The 22,751-nt window shown below is 46.2% G+C and overlaps 1 protein-coding gene across 6 annotated transcripts in view; it reads left to right on the forward strand.

The window, feature by feature from the left end:
* The first annotated feature begins 760 nt into the window (after positions 1-760).
* COL14A1 (collagen type XIV alpha 1 chain) overlaps positions 761-22,751 on the forward strand; it is a 121,862-nt gene continuing 99,871 nt past the window's right edge. For 3 of the 6 annotated variants that reach the window (XM_035126180.3, XM_035126181.3, XM_088675875.1), the window contains exons 1-3: positions 762-903; positions 7,470-7,596; positions 17,790-17,906. In XM_035126180.3, the coding sequence (XP_034982071.3) occupies positions 7,494-7,596; positions 17,790-17,906 (220 nt within the window). In that variant the 5' untranslated portion in view covers positions 762-903; positions 7,470-7,493. Of the gene's footprint in view, positions 904-7,469; positions 7,597-17,789; positions 17,907-22,751 lie in introns of all 6 variants that reach the window. The other 3 variants (XM_088675874.1, XM_060277650.2, XM_088675876.1) reach the window with 2 other exon arrangements.

The following is a 22,751-nucleotide window of genomic DNA, read 5'->3' on the forward strand; positions in this document are numbered from 1 at the left end:
ACATAAATAGATCAATACTTTGCTGACAGGCAGGTCTCTCTCTTCCCTTCCCTGATGTTAAAATGTAAGTTGTAAACTGCTTAGCAGGGGTGGGGATCAGGTGGATGAAACTTTGTTCGCAGCCATGAGCATCCAATAAATGAAGAATTCTGCTTGCTGAAGAGTCCTGTGCAACTGGAAAGCTTGCATGCTTCCATTCCAATAGCAATGGATTTTTTTAATAAAAAAAATGCTTGTTTTGGGCATCACTTAGGGCAGATGTATGTAACACATTTATGAAGTGCTTTTTTTCTTAAAAAAATCTTTAGGAGTACTCTCATTTCCCTACTCATATTGAAATACTGCCCTTCAACGAGGCCAAACTTAGATTAACAAAACATTTAGGGGTATGTGTATCCCTGCGTCCCTCCAGAAAAAAAGCACTGTATTTATAACAATTTCACTATGATAGCCCCCCCCAGGCTCCCCCCCCTGAGAGGTCCAGTTAAGGGAGGATACAGAGAAATATCCCTGCACTTTGGTAAGGTTAACACTGCAATCCTATACATTTCTATTCAGAAGTAAATATTGGACTACTTGTACTTGGAAGTTGGGCTGCAGTGCAGCAGTTTAAACCAGTTTTAAAACCCGTAGTGTTTAGAAATGCCTTGATTTCCCCCCCTCCTGGGACGGTGGGGGGAGATAGCTGTCTATGTGCCAAACGAATGTTGTGGGAACTGTGCCTTTGAAAGACCACTCCCCTCTCCTCCCAAGATGGATTTGTAAGCCCACTTCCCATACTTGGAGAAACCCTCTCGCTTGAACCAAAAGGCTCACATTTCTCCCTCGTTCCCATTGTACACCTGGCAACACTCCCCCTCCCGCGGGACTGCCCTTCTTCAACTCAGGAGCGGAGTAGAGAAGGTAAGGGATTGGGGTGAGGGCTTGCAGAAGGAGAGAAGGAAGGGGTGCCACTCCAGGGATTATTCTTGCTTCTTGGAATCGCTGTATATCTCTCCCCCACCAACCCACCCCGCTGCTCCCCCCTTTTCTCCTCTTTTCCCTCATTTCCATCTTCCAATCTTTCACCGGCTGCCTTCTTCCTCTCCCGTTGCTGCTGATCAAACAGAAGAAAAGGGCAATTGACTGGGAAGAAACAAACTTTTCCTAAGAGTTTGCGGCTTGGTTTTGAGCTTGCGCGCGCGCTGCTGCTGCTGCTGCTGCTGCAAAGACTAGTTTTCTCGCAGGGAATTGCACCTACTTTGCAATGCACTAAAGTAAAATTGTTCATGGCTGCAAAGGTTTGCTTGATTTCCAACCCATCCGGCTTTGACCATTTAAAAAAATAAAATAAAATAGTAATTGGGTGTGTCTAAAAAAAAATATCTTTACAGAGGGTGGGTGGAAAGAAAGGCGAAACATTCTAAATAGCTAATTTCCCCTCCCTTTCCTATTCTTCTTACCTTCGTTTCATCAGTGAACAAAGACACATCTGTGCGCCCTGTAATGATGGGGTATAGAAATAATTTTCCGAGCGAGATGCAGATAAGGAAGGGAATGGGTTTTGGAGTGAGCGGGGGCGCGCGTTCGTTCAAAGGGAAAGCGAGAAATGTCTCCATCTGTAGGTTTTGGAGACGTGGCTGTGTATTTGGGTGGGTGGGTGTGCTGTGCGCTTTCTGCGCGGTTGCCTAATCGGAGTAGCCAAGAAATGCGCAAAGCGCCTTGCCAGATAAATGGATAGCTTTCCTTCTTTGCAAGCAGCAGCACCCCTCTCTCGGCGCCTGGGGCTCTGCTATTCTGCCGGCGGTGATGGTGCAGGAGAGCTTGCCAGGCCTGCTGGCTGTGTGAAACGGATCCTGTCCCAATATAATCCCGCGAGGCTTAATCTGAGCTGCGGGGGGGGGGGAGAGAAACCCTCAAGACGCTCCCCCGGCCATCAGTGAATCCATCTCGAAGGCGAGAGTGCCCATTCGCTTGAGATGCGCAAGGCTTCGTTTGAACCCGGGCTGAACCTGCACGTCTCCCCCCCTCACTTCTCAATGGCAGGGCACACTCCCTGTATTTAGGTGCAGTGATAAGAAAGTACAAAATGCCTCTGAACATGTGCAGAGAGCCTTCCCTCAGGATTTGTTGTTGGGATTCAAGCCATATATTTATTTTGAGACTAGAGAAAGGCAATAAAATAAGTAACTTGCGGGAATGTTTTAGCTTGCTTTGCGTTTTCACGGGTGATTATCCGAACCTGTCACAGGTGCAGCGAATAGCACCTTGGAGCTCCCTTGTTTTGTTTTGTGACTATGCAGGAATGTTAATTCAGGCATGAATGCGCGTGGGGGGGGTGCATTCTGAAATGAAATGGACATTCCAGCCACCCTAGGTTTTTATATTTGTATTCTGCAACATGTGGTAAATGCAAGAAACACATTGAGTATCATGTGTGGAAAATGTTTTGCGGTTTTTTTTTCGGGGGGGGGGAGGGAGAGTTTTGCTCTGCAGTCTGTTAATGCTGTTAACTCGAGGTAGAAAGTGGAAGAGAGAGTGTTTTTCAAGCGCATTCTTTCCTTTGGAAGCTCTGTGTTCACATGACAGATGAGGGATGAGGGCAGTGCCAAAAACTGATTGAGGGCACTTCCTGGTGGCCTGTTTATTGCACATTTATCACGGTTAGTTCGCAGGGAGATTAGATGACACCTGTCTAAGGAGCATTCGCTTTGAATTGTTTGTGGGTGATGGTGGCTATTTCATAATATCCTGCCAGGGTCTCCTGTCATTCCCTTCCAGTTCCGGCACATGGCCTGCTCTGCACCTTAACACGAAAGCCAGTATTTCTAAACTTAAAAGTGTCCAAGATTACCTGTTGAATGTGCTCAAGCTGGATTTTGATTCAGAGATCAGAGTTGCAGGTAATATGACAAGTGGAATCCTACTGGTGATCTAATAGTGAGTGCAGAACTTTTAAGATCATTAGAGCAAGGGTCAGCAAACTTTTTCAGCAGGGGGGCCGGTCCACTGACCCTCAAATCTTGTGGGGGGCCGGACTATATTTTGAAGGGGGGGGGGGAAATGAACAAATTCCTAAGCCCCACAAATAACCCAGAGATGCATTTTAAATAAAAGGGCACATTCTACTCATGTAAAAACACGCTGATTCCCAGACCGTCCGCGGGCCGGATTAAGAAGGCGATTGGGCTGGATCCGGGCCCCAGGCCATGGGGTAAACAAACAAACAAACACAAATGGTATGATCTGGATTGTGTGCTGCACTTTCAGAAAGGGCTCGTGTCCATTGGTTCTGCATTCCCCCCAAGTTGCCCACAGCTAGCTTGCCCCCCAATAACATACTGTATATGCATCGCTCAAGAGTTCTCCTGTATGGCCACTGTGTGATAAACACAACTGCTGGTGCCAGTCTTCATTGGCTTCCGAGAACCTTCACAGCAGCTGAAACAGCAGGGCTGCATTTCACCTGTCCTATATGAGTTTCCAACATGTGTGGAATAGCTTAAAAATGGGGGGGGTGATACTGCTCAGGTCGTTGCAGTAGCTTTCCTGTGCCTGAACAACAGGCCCAGTGTTACTATATTATTGATATAGTACAGTGGTACCTTGGTTTGCGAATGCAATCCATTTTGCAGAGGCGTTCGCTCAGCAAAGGCACGCTTCTGCGCATGCGCAAAGCCCTGGTAGGTAAAACGTCTGCACATCCAACGGCACACTTCTGCACATCCGACGCCGCAGAACCCGGATGTAAACACTTCCGGGTCCGCGGCGTTCGTAAACAGAGGTTTTCGTAAACGGAGGTGGGCGTAAACCGAGGTTCCACTGTGTTTTGTATCCAGTGCCTTTAGTGGCCAAGGACACCATACAATCAGGCATGGCCAAACTTGGCCCTCCAGCTGTTTTTGGGACTACAGTCATACCTCTTGTTACGAATGCTGCGGGTTGCATATGACATGGGATACGTACGTGCCGAACCCGGAAGTACCAGAACGGGTTACTTCAGGGTTCGGTGGTTTGCGCATGCGCAGATGCGACAGATAACATCATGCGCATGTGCAGAAGTGCCAAATCGCGCTGTGCACATGCGCTTCATGTTGTGTACTGCTCATGTTGCGTACCGGGCTCTGGAATGGATCCCGTACGCAACATGAGGTACCACTGTACAATTCCCATCATCCCTGACCACTGGTCCTGTTAGCTAGGGATGATGGGAGTTGTAGTCGCAAAACAGCTGGAGGGCCAAGTTTGGCCATGCCATTTAAGGATGCAATCCTATTCCTCTTTGAAAGCCTGTCTTCCTTGTAAGTAAGTATGTGTGGTGTTGCACTGAAGAGATTACTGCCGCTCACAGATTTTGCAAAAGGTGTGCTGTTTCAAGCCATTTCATCCTCAACAATGTGATGCATAGCAGCCAACTCCTAGGGGCCGAGGTCCCTTCGCCCCCGCTAAAATATTTGTGGGAGCCGGGGGGGGCAGCTCCAGAGTTGATGGGCATTGCCATTCAAATGATGTGCGTGTTTTTGTTTATTAAAGTAGCGCAAGCAATCCAGTGGCACCTTCCCATGTTGTATAAAGAAAACAGAAGCACACCTGTCCTTCTGGCTTCCATTGTCCCAGGTGCGATGAGTTTGGATTTTCAGGTTAAAATCCTGAAAACCTTACCAAGCAATGTGCTCGCCTTTCCTGCTCTGTGTGTATGTATAGCCCTTGTAGTTTGAATGAAGTAGCTGGGATAAAAATAAATAAATAAATAGTGAATTCTGGAGTTTAAAATCGTCAAATTGAATGTCACTTTAACTTGAAATAACACAGATGGTGCAGAAAACTTTATTTCCCGCCAGGGCTGGTCATGCTGTCTTATCCCAGAGACAATATCTTTGAATTCTATATTGGTTTTAACATCATGTTTGTGAAAGCTTCCTTGGTTCAAGTTATAACAAGGGACTGTTGGGCCCAAGGAGTAAATATCAAACATTTTTGACCTGACCTTGTTTTTTCCTTGATGGTTCCATTCCAAATCTTTCTGCTATTCTCCCCCCTGGCATATTCACATCCCTAATACCTGGAGAAACGATGTTTATCTTGGCAGCTGAAGGTCTAGTAGTGAATCAATTTGAAATCTGTATCCCCTTCACTATGGGATGGGATCCTGGGCTCAGCTCCTGTCATCTTACGGTGTGGCAACATCAGCTCAGGTTTGCCACTGAGCTACGGCAAGATCTGAACCCTGGCCTCCCAGGTCTCCTAGCCCAGGTGTGGTGAACTGGGTCCAGACAGGGGGCCAAATCATTATCTTTCCTCTACCTCCACTCTGCAGGCAAAGATTGACAGGTTGGTGGGGCAGCCCACCTGCCGGATGTCGCAGAGGAATCGCCGCGTGCAAAGACACAGCCCACAATGCAGCAACAATCAGCTGATTGTCTGGGTTCGCAAAGCCCAGTGCCAAGGACTTAGCAGGTGGCCATGTATTTAGCTGCCCCACAGCTGATGTCATATGTACTGTCATATGTAGGGCATGTCATATGTAGGGCAAATGGGTGTGGCTTGGCTGAAATGGCCCCCTGGTCTGAATCTGTTGGCCAAGATGAGGTCTGCAGGCAAGAGGTTGATCACTGCTATCCCAATTCAACCACACCACCACATGTGTCGATTTTATCCCCCTTGTCAGCTCCAAATGCACCCCCCCCCAGAAGTGACTTAAGTAAGAGCTTATTAGCATTCTGTGGATGGGGATGAGTAAGCAGAGGCAGACCTTTTTCATAGAATCATAGAGTTGGAAGAGACCACAAGGGCCATCCAGTCCAACCCCCTGCCAAGCAGGAAACACTATCAAAGCATTCTTGACATATGTTTGTTAAGCCTCTGCTTAAAGACCTCCAAAGAAAGAGACTCCACCACACTTCTTGGCAGCAAATTCCACTGCCGAACAGCTCTTACTGTCAGGAAGTTCTTCCTAATGTTTAGGTGGAATCTTCTTTCTTGAAGTTTGAATCCATTGCTCCGTGTTTGCTTCTCTGGAGCAGCAGAAAACAACCTTTCATCGTCCTCTATATGGCACCCTTTAATATATTTGAACATGGTTATCATATCACCCCTTAACCTTCTCTTCTCCAGGCTAAACATACCCAGCTCCCTAAGCCGTTCCTCATAAGGCATCGTTTCCAGGCCTTTGACCATTTTGGTTGCCCTCTTCTGGACACGTTCCAGCTTGTCAGTATCCTTCTTGAACTGTGGTGCCCAGAACTGGACACAGTACTCCAGGTGAGGTCTGACCAGAGCAGAATACAGTGGTACTATTACTTCCCTTGATCTAGACGCTATACTCCTATTGATGCAGCCCAGAATTGCATTGGCTTTTTTAGCTGCTGCATCACACTGCTTTCTCTTTTTTAAATAAAAAACTATGGTTTGCCCTGCTCTATGGGATGCATCCCGTGGCAGCTCTGCTAAGACTTAGGTCTATTAATTTCAATGGGTCTAACTCTGGGTAGATCTTAGTTGGGTGGAGCACTTTGTTCTTATAGCTGTTTGCCTTCAGCTTCTCCCATTCTAAGGCTGAGCTATCGCTAAGGAGATAAATCAGTTTTGGAGAACCACGTCAGATTTCTAGTGGGAAATCCCCTGCTGGTATGGTCCTCCATACCAAAAAGAAGAAGGAGAAATATCCACGCATGAAGAAAAGTAGTACGTCAGGGAGAAGCAAGTCTAGAATATGTGCAGGGAGGTTTAATGCGTGCCATGCACTCGACCCCAAAAACAAAAGAACCCAACCCATTTGTTGTCTAAAGCGATTCAGCCCAGACACAGGTTGACAACCTCACTGAGAACTAGGCTAATGAGACTTTCTGCATGATGAGACACTAAGCATGCCCTAACAATATTTGAGCTTCTAGCAACCAAAAAAAAATCACAAATATGTGTCGTCCCCTCCACTTATAGTGCACAGGGCATATTTTTGCTGCAGGGGATAGCTTTGTTCCTTGTTTCCCTATTATTTATTTATTTTACAGTTTTAAAATAGTCGTTCTGGCTAGATGAGGGCTGCAGGAGAAAAAAAGGGGTGGGGGGTGGGCATGCACAGTCTCTTCCAAGGAATTAAAGAATAAAACTGAGCTATAGGGTTCATTGGGCAATGTAGCATTGCAAAAAACAAGTAAGTCTTGCTGTTTGTGGACGACACCATAAATTTAAAGCACGAGGCTTCCTCCGAAGAAACCTGGAAACTAATTTATTAAGGGTGCTGGGAACTGTAGTACTGTGAGGGGTAAACTACAATTCCCAGGATTCTTGTGGGGTGGGTAACCCATGTCCTTAAATGTGCTTTAAATATATGGTGTGGATGTGACAATATATACCTTTTATATGGTTTGTATTTCCCCTTCCTGTCAGCTAACAGGAAAATAACCTTGACGAGAATCCTGCTTGCCACAACTGAAATCCCCAAGGGTGACCCCACCATCTGTTGATTAAATATTTCTGTGCGATTACAGGTTTGTTGATGTTACATACATCCGATGGCAAGAGAGAAGACCCACCGCTGGTACAAGATGCTGAGCTGGTTCCTCTTTGTCTTCATAGCCATCACAGCTCAATTAATGACTCACGTCCGAGGTCAAGGTAAACTTAACTCTAAGAAACAATTACATTTCACTAGGGCTCTCTGATGTGCAGAAAAAAAGGGCTCCTGTGGACAATTCACACTCTCTCATTAAACAGTGCATTTGGAAGCATTTTAGATCAGGGAAAGACAACATGGTGCCAACAGAAGTGAACTCCAACTCCCATCATGCCCTGTCGCAATGGCTAATGCAGTAGCCAGGGATGATGGGTTTTGTAGTCTCACAATTTTGCAAGTCTCACTATGTTGGCTACCCCTGATTTAGACAAACTAGAATGTTTCGATTGGAGGAGTGGCTACTTTGAATCCCAGACAGGATGCAGTGTTTGTGTTTTTGTGCAGGTCATACTATTCGTTTTACTGTACTTCTGAGTGCATGTGGACCATTGTTCTAGGAAGCAGGTCTGGATAATAGGGTACCTTCTTCCTCTACCCTAAAATAAGTTATTATTATTTTTTGCCAGTTCCATGAAACAGGTGTGGAATGTATGCAGCCTTCGCCAGTCTAACGCATGCCCTCCGTATTGTTCAAAGTTTCTGTTTTCTAGCACCTGCTTTCAATAACTGATCACTTCTGCTTGGTTCCATAACAGCTGTTTTTTACTTTTAACAAATATAACAATACTGAGGCCATGTTTGCCTAGGAACTGTGACCCTTTTTGACAACTGGATGTGTGCAGGGGTCTGTGATATAGTCTCCCAGGGGGAAAGTAGTGGCGCAGTGGAAGAGGAGAGGCAGAAGAGGAATCTCTAAATCTCTAAATCTCCAGACTTGGAGTCTACTCCAAGAAGGTATTGGTGGGTACCAAATCTGTGTCCTGCAGCCATCCAATTCTGTGCTGTTTCAGGTCTTATTGGAAGCTGTGTGCCCCACTCTCCCTTATAGTGCAAAAGACTATTCCTTTCTGTTTATGAATATAAAAAGGGTAAAGGGGACCCCTGACCATTAGGTCCAGTCATGACCGATTTTGGGGTTGCAGCGTTATTGGCCGAGGGAGCCGGCATACAGCTTCCAGGTCATGTGGCCAGCATGACAAAGCTGCTTCTGGCGAACCACAGCAGCACACGGAAACGCCGTTTACCATCCCACTGTAGGTTACCTTCCCACCTATTTATCTACTTGGACTTTGACGTGCTTTCGAATTGCTAGGTTGGCAGGAGCTGGGACCGAGCAACGGGAGCTCACCCGGTCGCGGGGATTCGAACAGCCAACCTTCTGATCGGCAAGCCCTAGGCTCTGTGGTTTAACCCACAGCGCCACCTGGGTCCCGTTTATGAATAGAGGTGGACATAAATAACTAAGACTCTCCTGGTACTTGAAAATCAGAGCTGCAATCCTAACCCCATTTACCTGGTAGTAAGCTCCACTATATTCCATGTATTCTAACTACCTGACATTTAGAAAGTACCTAAAGGCAGCCCTGTATAGGGAAGTTTTTAATCTGTGATATTTGATGTATTTTAATGTTTGTTGGAAGCAGCCCAGAGTGGCAGGGGAAGCCCTGCCAGATGGGCGGGGTATAAATAAATAATAATAATAATAATAATAATAATAATAATAATATTGTGGCTTACTTCTGAGTAGGGATGGTTTGGATTGTGCTCTAACAAATTTATTATGACATAATAAAAGTCCAATTTATCGGATGCACAATGAGTCATCCTCAGCTGTCAGGTATATAAACACATTGGCGCAAAAAGTTAAAAGCTGGAATCAAATGAAAAATGTACTGTCTGTTAAATGTGTGCAGAATAAGACCACTGACCCTTCACAACAGCAGGATTGGTAGACTAATACATGGTTACCCTTCTGGAAAGAGCTGGGCATGCTTGTTTATAAGTGTTTATCAAGTGCTTCCCAAGTTCGTAATTTATTTCTACTAATCTACTTTACGAGTGCAAGATCTTATGCACTTTATGGTCCAGTGCTATGTATGCTTACTTGAAATTAAGTTGATTTGAATCTACTGAATTTACATCCTGTTCTTGCATTCTGAAAAATGTAAGGCAGAAAAGCGAGGTGGGCCAGGAATGGCGATGCTAGCAGCCGGAATGAGACTCTGCATTTGCTTGTCTGCACACTCTGCAATTCAAACAATATAAGAGGGGGTGGGAAGCTTTTTTAAAATAAAATGAGGTTCTCTTCTGTATTATAAACCACCAGCTTTCTGATTCACACACTGAGCATTTCAGACCACCTTCCACGTCTGTCGTCAGGAATTATGTTTCTGGAGCACTAACAACAACAATGAAAAATGTCCAAGTTTCAATATGATCTGCATAAACCATAAGGCCTTGAACCTGTCTCTCGCCTCCTTTTGGATGAATGCTTTAATGTCGCTGCTGGCCATACGCTTGCACATTCCTGTGAAATCGCTTAACAAGCCTGAGCTTCTGATTTTTATCAGCTAACTTCACTGATACGTAGACTGATTCTTTTTCTTCTTTTGCAAGAAGTGAGATTTTATTCCACAGGCTATAAAGGTGCTCCACAGAAATAAAGATTCCCTCTCCAGGTTGGTGGCCCTGAAGTCGTTCCAATCAATATATTGTTGTGTTTGTCCAAGAGTTAGATTTATTTATTTTTGTTTTTGTTTTCAACTTTCTCTAGTTGTATGTGCTTTCTGGTGCAGGAACGACAGTCTTTGCATAACTAAGCTAAATACTTGATTTAAAGGAACTGTTTTGGCCCTTATATGGTCAGTTATCGGCATGGAAATTGCCGGGTCTCGTTTCTTCTCTCTTTCCATTTGAAAGAAATATAAGCAAATGCTTGGCGATAATCTAGTTATGTAAAGACTTTTCTGCACATTTCTTCTAGACTGTTGTGTTGTAGGTTTCCAGTATATGCACAGAAACACCTGGCTGGGTTTGCCTTTCTTTTCCTATTTGTGTTGGATGAGTGAACGGTTCAAGGGTTCTGGAAATGTGGCTTGTTTGGTGACGGCTTCCTATCAGTGATGTTGGTGCTCTTGTTTCTCTGATAGGAAAAGGGCCATAGCTCAGTAGCAGGACCCATGTAGAGTTGCTAGCATCTAGAGCAGTGGTTCCCGACCTTTTTTCGGCCATGCCCCACCTAAGCATCTCTAAAATCCTGATGACCACCACCACCACCACCAGTGGTCAGGGATGATGGGAACTGTAGTCTCAAAACATCTGGAGGACCGAGGTTGAGGAAGCCTGGTCTAAACAGCCTTCCAAATTGCCCCCCTTAAAAATCAAATTGCCCCCCTGTCGGGCGTATGCCCCATATTGGGAACCACAGATCTAGAGTTAAAAAGATCTCCTCCAATAACAGTACTGGGGAAAACCTTGGCCTGAAGGACAGCTGCCAGTCAGAGTAGAAAATACTGGGTGCGATGGTCTATTGGCCCAAGCCCCAGGATTTTTACACCAAACCCAAGATCTCCTTTCTCTCCCCCCCACCCCCACTTTCCAAAATATTGCATTGCTTCTATACATATAAATGACCAAATGCAAATATGTGTTGCGGGGCTGCACATTGAGTTGTTTTTTTTTTTAAGGACCTTGCAACGCCCCTGTGGTACAGTGCTCAGACTCAGTAAGAGGCAGGTGTGTGTTTGTGTATTGTGCATATATAGTTGCGTTGTACATTTACATACATACATATATATATAGTCCTATGAAAGAAAACGGCTGTTATTCAATCTAAGATGGCATGCACATTGCCCATTTAAAACACAAAAGATTGAGATGGAAAGATTGAGATTGAGATGGACACAGTCCCTAACAGAGAAGAACGGCAGATTAAATTGATGGACTATGCCAGGCATAGGCAAACTCGGCCCACCAGATGTTTTGGGACTACAACTCCCATCATCCCTGACCCCTGGTCCTGTTAGCTAGGGCAGTGTTTCTCAACCTTTTTTGGGCCACGGCACACTTGTTCCGTGAAAAAAATCACGAGGCACACCACCATTAAAAAAGTTAAAAAAATTTAACTCTGTGCCGCCCTATATTATAATTATGACTGTAAGAAACACTTGCCAAATATTGCTTTCCGGCGGGTTAGTGATGTGTATTGGCGGCCGCCAGGCTCGTTTGCACTGAGCTTTGGGAAAGAGGAGGAGAAATATTGCTTTCCGGCGGGTTACTGCTGTCTATTGGCGGCCGCCAGGCACGTGACAATGCAAATCGCCCTTCTCGTCGCCGCACGTCGCGGCACACCAGCCAGCGTCTCGCGGCACACTAGTGTGCCACGGAACAGCGGTTGAGAAACGCTGAGCTAGGGATGATGGGAGTTGTCGTCCCAAAACATCTGGAGGACCGAGTTTGCCTATGCCCGGACTGTGCCAAAATGGCAAAAATGACCGGAAGAATAAGGAATCAGGAAGAACATTTTTTGAAAATAAGGAATGGGGAAAATATATTTTTATCTTAAAAATCATTGCAAACCATTAAAATTATTGGTAGAATTGGAATGACGCTTGTAGTTAACACCGGGCTATGGTTGTAATGGAGATTTAATAGAATAGGATTGACAGAGAAGATGCAGGAGGAAAAAAATAACATAAGGATCCACAAAGGGGAGGAGAGGGAAGTCCATGGGAACTTATGGAATTCTCTTTTTGTTTTGGTTGTTTGATGATTGTTTGTAAATTTCAAAACTTGGAATATATAAAACACAAAATAAACAGTTCATTAGCAAAATATGCTAAACAACAGAACTGGCCAGGGGCGTAGGAAGATAGGGGTGTTGGGGGCAGCGCGCCCCGAGTGACGCGATCCCAGGGGCGCCCTCGCCGCTGCCCGCCCCAAAACGCATGCTCCGCCCCAAAACGCGCTGCTACATCACTGTGCATGGCGCGCCCCGCCCCCAAAACGCATGCCGCACCCCGCCTCCAGAACGCGTGCCACGTCACTGGGGGCACCTGCTCTCCGCCCCCCGGTGGCGGAGCATGAAGCTCCGCTGCTGGAACTGGCGTATGGTGGCGCCAGTTCAGTGAAAACTAGTCTTATTCAGCCAAATACATGACTGATGCCCCATCGACCCTCTACATTTAAAGCAGTAACAGCCATGACTTCCCTCAAAGAATTCTGGGAACTGTAGTATGTTATGGATGCTGAGAGTTGTTAGGAGACATCTCTTCCCCCTACAGAGCTGCAATCCCCAGAGTTCCCTGCGAAGACGGATATGTTTTCAAACCACTCTGGAAATTGCAGTTTTGTGAGGGCAATAGGGGTCTCCTAACAATTCTCTGCAATCTCAATGAACTACCATTCCCAGGATTCTTTGGGGGAAGCCATGACTGCTTAAAGTGGTGCTGTGGTGCTTTAAGTATGTGGCCGAATTACACTTACTTGCCAGGGTGTGGGAACCGAAATGAAATCAGTTAAGGCTACTTTGTAAAGGAGCCTAGAAAAGTTACTAGCCTGAAAACATTTTGCTACACCCCCTCCTACAGTAGCTTTTGCCTTTCTATAGTGGGTGGAAAGGAAGGGGACTTTTGTCCTCTGGCGGCCCACCTGGTTCCTATACTGTCCACAGAGGAGGGCCAGACCACTGCATCCTTTCCATAGCTGCCAAGTTTTCCCTTTTCTCGCGAGGAAGCCTATTCAGCATAAGGGAAAATCCCTTTTAAAAAGGGATAACTTGGCAGCTATGAATTCCTTTCACGCACACCCCACTCCTTCAATGGCTTAGCATCTCGTGCACCTGCATTCATTCATTCATTCATTCATTCATTCAAAGTATCTGTATTCCGCTCCTCAGCCAAAACGTTCCAGAGCAGCTTCCTTATCAGTGAAAACTACACAGTCCCTGCCCTTGGTCTTACTATCTAAAAAGACACTGCACAAAAGGGAAAAAAAGGGATGGAGGTGAAAGAAGAGAACAAGTGAATTCGATTCATTGTTGCCTATGGCTACCAGGCAAGTGATTAATTACAAGACTGGGTCTGACCAGCAAGTGCAGGGTCTCTTAATTTATATCCAGACAAGTCTCCTTGCTTCTACTTCATTTGAGAGCTCTTTCTCCTCCTTTTCTATACTGTTTTACCTGACAAATGCTACAATTGTATGCTTTTGCCATTGCCGTTCTTTCTTTTCTGTGGGGGGGTGAGGAAACAACCTGAAAATTGTTTGGGGGCTCCTGTTGCGTGTGGAGACCCTACAACCTAGGCCTAGAAATAAATTCAGACATGACTCATATTTTTTTGTTTGGTTTTGGGCAGAATTTAGGCCACAACTTCATTGTTTACAAATCAAGTGAGTGGTTGCATAGGCTCTGGTTCCCAAAGCTACCTAGGTAGCACAGACTCAGGGCACCCACGAGTCAGCATACAGGTTCACACCTGGGACGGGGAACCCATCTGGCAGGGCCAGCCGGGCCCTGATTCCCCCACATGTGCCCAGACACTGGATAGGGCACCCACTGGGGAATACCAGCCATTGGTCAAATGGATTCCTTTAGAGGAATACCTGTTTTGATAGGGTAATAAGGTCTCATTCCACCCCTATCAGCATGAACCAGAGCCTATCCATAGAATCATAGAATCATAGAGTTGGAAGAGACCACAAGGGCCATCCAGTCCAACCCCCTGCCAAGCAGGAAACACGGCTACGGCAAGATCTGAACCCTGGCCTCCCAGGTCTCCTAGCCCAGGTGTGGTGAACTGGGTCCAGACAGGGGGCCAAATAATTATCTTTCCTCTACCTCCACTCTGCAGGCAAAGATTGACAAGATGTCGCAGAGGAATAGCAGTGTTCAAAGACACAACACAGCATTTTCTGGGTTTGCAAAGGCCAGTGCCAAGGACTTAGCAGGTGGCCATGTATTTAGCTGCCCCACAGCTGATGTCACATGTACTGTCAGATGTAGGGCGAATCATAGAATCATAGAGTTGGAAGAGACCACAAGGGCCATCCAGTCCAACCCCCTGCCAAGCAGGAAACACCATCAAAGCATTATTGACATATGGCTGTCAATCCTCTGCTTAAAGACCTCCAAAGAAGGGGACTCCACCACACTCCTTGGTAGCAAATTCCACTGCTGAACAGCTCTTACTGTCAGGAAGTTCTTCCTAATGTTTAGGTGGAATCTTCTTTCTTGTAGTTTGAATCCATTGCTCCGTGTCTGCTTCTCTGGAGCAGCAGAAAACAACCTTTCTCCCTCCCCTATATGGCACCCTTTAATATATTTGAACATGGCTATCATATCACCCCTTAACCTTCTCTTCTCCAGGCTAAACATACCCAGCTCCCTAAGCCGTTCCTCATAAGGCATCGTTTCCAGGCCTTTGACCATTTTGGTTGCCCTCTTCTGGACACGTTCCAGCTTGTCAGTATCCTTCTTGAACTGTGGTGCCCAGAACTGGACACAGTACTCCAGGTGAGGTCTGACCAGAGCAGAATACAGTGGTACTATTACTTCCCTTGATCTAGATGCTAGGGTCTCATTCCACCCCTATCAGCATGAACCAGAGCCTATCCGCAACCTTACAAGTTTGGATTGCTCAGGTACTCAGTCTTGTTTGTTTGTATTTAAATGCATATGCTTGCTCAGAGGCTTGGGGTGGTAATAGTAAGACCCCATTACTGTATTAGGGCATTTTCACCCTCACCAGCAGAATCACATGGTGCAACTCTTTCTAAAGTGTACCACTCAGACTGCAGAAAAGGGATTGTATGTTTCATTGTTAGTGCGTAGTGTGAGAGCGAGAGAGCACCACGTCAGGGTAAAGGCAGTTCAAATATGTCTGGAGTGGTAGAGCTTGGAGAAGCTATCTCACATATATGATTCTGCTGGTCATGTAGCTTGGTTTCTGGGAGCATACCTAACTGAGATGTGGCAAAGCTGGCCTATTCTCTGTAATTCCTCTCTCTGACTCCATTTATCCACCTCATGTTGCTTGTCTCTGCTTGCCTGAATCGCTCAGTTGCTGTCATGTATATTAAATTCCTTTTGAGGCTATATACAAGACCAGTCACTTCTCACAGTTGCTCAGATAGACTGGGGGAAGTGTGGTTGGGCATTAAACTGGCCTGATGTTTTAATGGTAGGATTTATGTATGTCTTGTGTGTGCGTGCGTGCACACATGATACTTTTCTGGTTTGCTTTGGGGCTCAGCTTCATTATTTTAAAAAAGTTAACACATACATAAATTATGTGAAGTTGCTCTGAACTGCTGGGATGTTCAGGCACAGGGAAGGAAGGCCAAAAGGTGCCCTCATGTGAGACTTTTGCAGCTCCTGATCAGTTCATGCACGGATGTGCACGAACCACACGCCAGAAGGAGAAGCCTTTTAATACCATTTCAAGCACAATGGGTGTCATTTCTTTTGCTGATGATGCACATACCTGCCAAGTCTCTTGTGGAGAAATCTGGGATCGGCAGCCGCGCGACACCGGAAGTTGCGTAGATGCAACTTCCGGTGTCGCTTTGCCCATCTAAAATGGCCGGCGCTAGCATTGGAAGTCGCGTCTATGCATTTCCGGAAGTGCATAGACACAACTTCCGGTGCCAGTGCCGGCCATTTTCGGTGCCCATCGATGGGCCCAGTGACACCGGAAGTTGCGTCTACGCACTTCTGAACATGTGTAGACGCGACTTCCGGCACCAGCGCCGGCCATTTTCTGGTGCCCATAGATGGGCAAAGCGGCACCAGAAAAATGGCTGCTGACAGGAGCCAAAATGAGGGAGATTAACGGGAGAGGAGCTGAAACAGGAGACCGCTGGGAAATGGTAAGGAAAAACGGGGGTTTCCTGGGAAATACGGGGTACTTGGCAGCTATGGATGATGCAGCAACCTCACCAAGTTGAATGGCTGAGATGGGAAGGAGCAATAGGACATTGCAGTGGAAAGCTTGAGGATATTGTAGGGTTCGGAGATTGGAGCTTTTGGTTTGGCAAGGATGAGCGAGGCAGGCATAGGCTGAAGGTGAAATTGCTTGGAGGTTTGCCACGTTTAGCAGAGGAAGGAGTGGTACTGGGTGGAGAAGGAGAGTTGCTCATATGCCATCGCACTCCGGGCAATTTGCGTGGCTTGTGCCTTGCTAGTTATTTTGAGCTCTAAGGCAAGTCTGCACAACTTGTCTCCCCAGCCAAACCCAGCCCACCAGCTGCACAGGATGGCTTTCTAGATCTCTGACAACCTACTGTCTCTACAGCCTCAAGCAGCACCTAACCAGAGGTTGTTAAGCTCCTGGTTTGATTGAGCGGGTTGCAAATTGTGCAGGGCTGGGCTCAGGCAGATCTGTGATTCTGATATCGGGAATAGATGTATTTGGGGAGGGTACACTGTGGAACATCTTTTTAAAATGTTGTAAATGTACCGGCATACAGGATCGTCAACACAGACACATCAAATAAATTAACTGCTATGGCTTTTCCACACCTCTCATGGGAATTCTGGCAATTTTAAATGGTCTGGAAATTCTCTGGAACGGAATTTCAGAGGACTAAAATTTGTAGGGTCCATCGGTGGGAAGCCATGTCAGTTGAGCATATTTTTGTTTATTTTGTTAAAAATGATTGCTTTAGTCATTTGCCAAAGCGGTTACAGAGTAGACCTCTTCTAAGTGGCATTCTGCCTAAAACTAAGGGACATATAGCACACTTAATTGCTGGTAGTCTCGGGAGCTCCAGACAATCAGTGTATTCCATGTTGTTAACTTGGTCCACCCACCACCCTTTGAAAATTACAATGCTCCTTTTTCCTGCATGCTCTCTAAAACATACTCAAATTTCATGCCCTCCCAAGTCTTTCACAATGTGACCTTGAACAATCTCCACTTCCCGACCCTCCAGGAGACCCCCGAAAGCTAGAAACAGCCCATTAGAATGTCCCCTGCACTATAACATAACCAAGAGCATATAATACACACCAAAATAAAGTTTGTGCGTTGACTTTGCTTGCTAAACTAGGATTTTTTAACCTCTAACCCCAACGTTTCTTTGTCTTTCCCTGTGGTGACAATAGTGCTTTTTTTTACATTTATTGTGTAGCTTATGTCTTTGGGAACTGATAATTCACCTTGACGTATTTCAACGTCATTTTACAAACTAATAGACACTCACCACGGGACTCTCCTGATAACCCGCGTCCTTTGTCTTGTCTGAAAATTGTGTCGTCTCTTGTTTAATTTGGATGTCTGTATGTGCTGTAATCTTAAGATTTCAATAAAGTGTGATAAGTCCTTCAGTGCTTATATTTTTGCTTCCCTTTCAGTGGCCCCGCCGTCGAGATTAAGATACACTGTTGTTGCTCATGACAGTGTTCAGATTTCATGGAAAGCCCCTAAAGGGCAGATTGATGGATATAGACTCCTCGTCACTCCAAATGCAGGTAAATGGGGAGGGGGGTGAAATGCTACCTTTTCCCTGTATCGACAGTTTTCAAGCTGAGCTCCAGAGAAACTGATGAGGGATTCGTCCATTGAGGATGAGACAACAGCAGCACATCCTAGGCTTTTTCTAACAACTCCATTTATTTCTTTTACAAGTCACTGAGCTGAATACCTAGACCATGGGTGTCAAACACAAGGCCCGGGGGCCAAATCCGGCCCGCCGAACCTCGTCATGTGGCCCGCCGAGCGCCCCAGCCAGCGGGACCCAGCAGCGGGACCTTGCTGCTGAAGTGCAGCGCCAACAAACAGCTGGAGCCGGGGGGGGGGTAGAAAGGCAGCCGGAGCAGCGCTGCATGGAGCGCCCCGAGCCACAGCAGGAGAAGGAGGAGGCAGCTTGCCGGGTCAGTGCCCGGCAGCGCTGCACGGAGAGTCCCAAGCTCTGTAGCACTTTGAATCCTCCTCCTCCTGCCATGGCTCGGCGCCTGGAAACGGCTGCTGCTGCTGCTACTGAAGCACAGACAAAGCACCCAGCAGCGCCGCGTGGAGGAGGAGGAGGAGGAGGATTCAAAGTGCTACAGAGCACTGCTGCGTCCCAGAGGCTCGGGACTCTCCGCACGGCGCTGCTGGGCACCGACCTGGCAAGCCTCCGCCTCCGCCTCCTCTTGCCTCACCCCCTCCTCCTCCTGCCGCGGCTCAGCCTCATGAACGTGAGCTCAGCAGCGGCTCAGCCTCACGAACGTGCAACTCTGAGGCTTTACGCACTTCTCCTAAAACGGACACCTGCTGCCTCATGCTGCACGGGAAATGCTTTTTGCCCCTGGGTCCTTTCGCGCTCTTTTCTGGCGCTGAATCAAGGCGGCGACCCCCCCTCCCTTTCTTTCTTCCTCTTGTTCTTATTCTTTCTTTCCCTCTCCTTCCTTCCTTCTTCATCTCTGTCTTCTCTCCCTCTTTCTTTTTCTTTCCTTCTTTATTCCTTCTTTCCTACTCTTCTTTCTCTCTCCCTCCTGCTCCCTCTTTTCTTCCTTCCTTCCTTCCTTCCTTCCTTCCTTCCTTCCTTCCTTCCTTCCTTCCTTCCTTCCTTCCATCCATCTTTCTTCCTCTCCCTCATTCTTATTCTTTCTTTCCCTCTACTTCCTTCCTTCTTTCTCCCTTTCCGTCTTCTCTCCCTCTTTCTTTTTCTTTTCTTCTTTATTCCCTTCCTTATTTCCTACTCTTCTTTCTCTCCCCTCTTTCCTTCCTCCCTCTCTCCCTCCCACTCCCTCTTTTCTTCCTTCCTTCCTCCCTCCCTCCCTCCCTCCCCTCCCTCTCCCTCTCCTCAGAAACATAGGATGCTGCTTTATACTTCTGGCCCTTAAACCCTGGAACCAGGAGAGCAGCTCCAGTGAGTCAACCTCAGCCAGTCCCTTTGGTGAAGGGTGGTGGCTCACTGGCAGAACATCTGTCCTGCATGCAGAAGGACCCCAGCATCTCCAGGTACTAGTAGCTCTGCAAAGGTCCTGCATGAAACCCTAGCGAGCCTCCACCACCCAGTGCAGTTACCAATAAATTGTTCAATAAATTGTACAATAATTGTACATTTGAATATCTACTTGCCATTATTCTGACTATGTTTCTGCTTTCAGAGCTAGTTATTACTTACATTATTACAAAAAACAGTAATAATTGAATGCAGTGACAATAATTTATGATAATAAAGAGTGGACACATAGTCCTACAGATACAACCGGCCCTTTGAGGGTGAACAAACTGCTGGTGCGGCCCCCGATGAATTTGAGTTTGACACCCCTGACCTAGACTGCTTCTGCACTAGGACTCCTTGGCATTGCTGAGGGATTGTTCTTTCATTCTAAGCTATTGTCTTGGCAGCAACAGCAAAGACCCTCACTCCCCACTTCCTATCGGATGCTTTGCTCTAAGGAAAACAACAGGCATTGGAGCCCACTCATAGGGGCTGAGGTCCCTTCACCTCCCCCCAATAAGATATATGAAGGGGCTGGGGCCCCTTGAAGTTGATGGACATTGCCATTCAAATAGTGTGAGTGAGCCCCGTCGTGTGATCAGTTATGCAGGGCATAATCCCCCTGCCCCGTATTTTATTGAAGTTGGCACCCCCGGTGACAGCGAAATGCTCTGAATAGTGTGGGATAACACACTGAACCCGAGCTCATGGTTTAACTCTGTCCAGGCTAACCGCAAGCTTTAACCATGGCTTGGCTTGGCGAGACTTGCAAACCAGGCCTACCTAGGTACCTTGTTCACTCGCATGGTCTGCTTGTGCAAAGGCCTTGGAAAAGGTTTACAGCTGAAGTTGGAGTTACCATCATAGCTGCCAAGTACCCCGTTTTCCCCGGGAAACCCCCGCTTTTACTTACCTTTTCCCGGTGGTCCCCCGTATCACTTCATCTCCCGTTTTTCTCCATTATTTTCTCCTGCCGGCGGCCTTTTTTTCTGATTTGCCCTTCTATGGGCACCAAAAATGGCCGCCGCCAGCTTCAAAAGTCGCATCTACGCATGTCCAGAAGTGCATAGATGCGACTTCCGGTGTCGGCAGCTGCCATTTTTTGTGCCCATAGATGGGCAGAGCGACACTGGAAGTTGCGTCGACACACTTCCTGACATGCGTAGAAGCGACTTTCGAAGCCGGCGGCGGCCATTTTTGGTGCCCATAGAAGGGCAAAACGACACCGGAAGTTACGTCGACGCAACTTCCGGTGTCACACAGCTGCCGGTCCCGGATTCTGCAGTCCGGGACTTGGAAGGTAAGGTTACCATTATGCCAGCATGCAAGACTCCGTTGGCTGAATACTCACAGTATTATTGTAACCGAGGGGGAAATTGCATGTTATACACATCATGCAGCCTGGATTCTTTTGAAATTTGGCAGAAATTCAGCATCATCATGCTGTTGCTGCTGAGCGCAGAACTGCAGCCTTTAGCAAGCCCTTAAAAAAGAGAGAAAAGAGTTGGCGCTTCCTTGCACACATCTGTGTGTAACTTGTAGTTTGCCCTTGAGGATAATGTTTGCTGAAGAGATATTATTCTGGCTGTTGCTGCAGAAACTCTAGTTGTAAAGAAACCGAGAAGTTAAAACTTGCATCATGCATCAAAGGTATATTTGGGGGAGAGCAACATATATTTGGACTATTCCTCTAAACCTACTCTTTCGCCTAGTTAAACAATGTTTGCATTAGGTTAAAGGCTGTTTATTGAGAGCATGCCTTATGTCTACAATATGCCTGTTCTGTTCTGAAGAGTTTGGCAGTTAACAGTTTTGAACTGCAAACACGGAGCTGCTTATAACCAAACTGTTAGGGACAGTGCTTGCATTTGATGCGTTGCAAACCTGAGTGATCAGCTGATTGTCTGGGCTTGCAGAACTGAACTTTCCAGGTGCAACTGATCGGTGATGCTTCAAAGCCCTGTCTTTAACTTCCTCACACCTGATGTCGTGTGATACATAAGGCATGGCTTGGCTGAGACAGCCTCATGGGCCAAATGGGGAGGTCTGGCAGGCCTGACTAAGCCTGTGGGCAGGAGGTTGCCATTGTCATGTAGCAATTCCAAGGACCAGACATTTTGCAATCCACCCCATCAATATGGTCGCAAGCTTCTTGCCATGCCAGCTATATGTATTGATGCAAACATTTCTCCCACAGTGTTCAGATTGGGACTTTGCTTCTGCTGCCTCCGGGGCTATATGGGACTTGTACAGATTTTGACCTAACTGCCAAAAAGTTTAGCCTTCACCTGTTTTTAAAAAAAATAATAATAAGTTTTTGAGAGTCACTATCTGGCAACTTTAATCTTCCCTTTCTGGAATTATGCCCATGCCTAAATAAACTATCATTCTTTGCAATACAAGCTATGCCAGAGTCTCTGTTCCTTTCTCTTTCATGAGACTTAAACCCTTAGGAGCCCTCCCTCTCTAGCCATAGAACTGGTTCCAGCATACTTTAGGCATGCTGCAGAATCTTCTGCAACAGACAGGTGTTGGATGCAGATAAGTCTTCTCTGGAGGGGAAGGCTTGCAAGCCACCCACTTATAGGGATGGAAGGACCTGTCAATTTCATTTCGCTGAGTTTTTCATTCTTTCAAATTTCAGTTCTTTACATTTTGCAGAAATTGCAATTACTTTTTTTTTAATCCTCATAAAATTCACCAGCATTTTAGTCTGAATTTCTCCTAATAAACACACTGGCTGTATGCAGTTTTGACTAATGTACACATTTTTGCAAGCAGTTTTCCTTAATGTAGTGTGTTTTTGTTATTCTTCACTAATATCATCATTTTAATGCACTCTTTCCCCATTACATGAATCTTTCTAAACATTTTTTGGTTGGGGAACTGCATTGCAAAATTTGGATAGTTTCAGAAAGTCCACATTTGATAGATTTGACTTTAAATGTAGCCAAATCAGATTTCTTCACTATTTCTTACTTCCTTATAAACAGACCTTGTCCGTTTGCATTTGGTCATATTAGGGGTGGTGAGTGATGTCCTCTTGTTACATGCCAAGATGACTCTAAAGTTCATCAAGTATGAATTCTCAAAAATAATACACACAGGTCACACTTTATGAATGTTCACTGTGCAACAATTCACTCATGCAAACACAAGGAATTTGTACCCAAACCTCACTATATGCACTGCAGAGTCTGTGGTTGGGAACGCATTAGAAATTTCCCCGTAGGAATCAATGGAACTCATCAACTCATTATGTGAATGGAACTCATCAACTTGCTATGCAAACACTTGCATAACGGATGACTTCCAGGGAATGCATTGTGTTCATAAATCAGGACCTGCACATACAGCTTCATAATGTGGGTCGAGCAATCATTCT

Source organism: Zootoca vivipara, chromosome 8 (genome assembly GCF_965207765.1).
Source record: "Zootoca vivipara chromosome 8, rZooViv2.hap1.1, whole genome shotgun sequence".
NCBI lineage: Eukaryota > Metazoa > Chordata > Lepidosauria > Squamata > Lacertidae > Zootoca > Zootoca vivipara.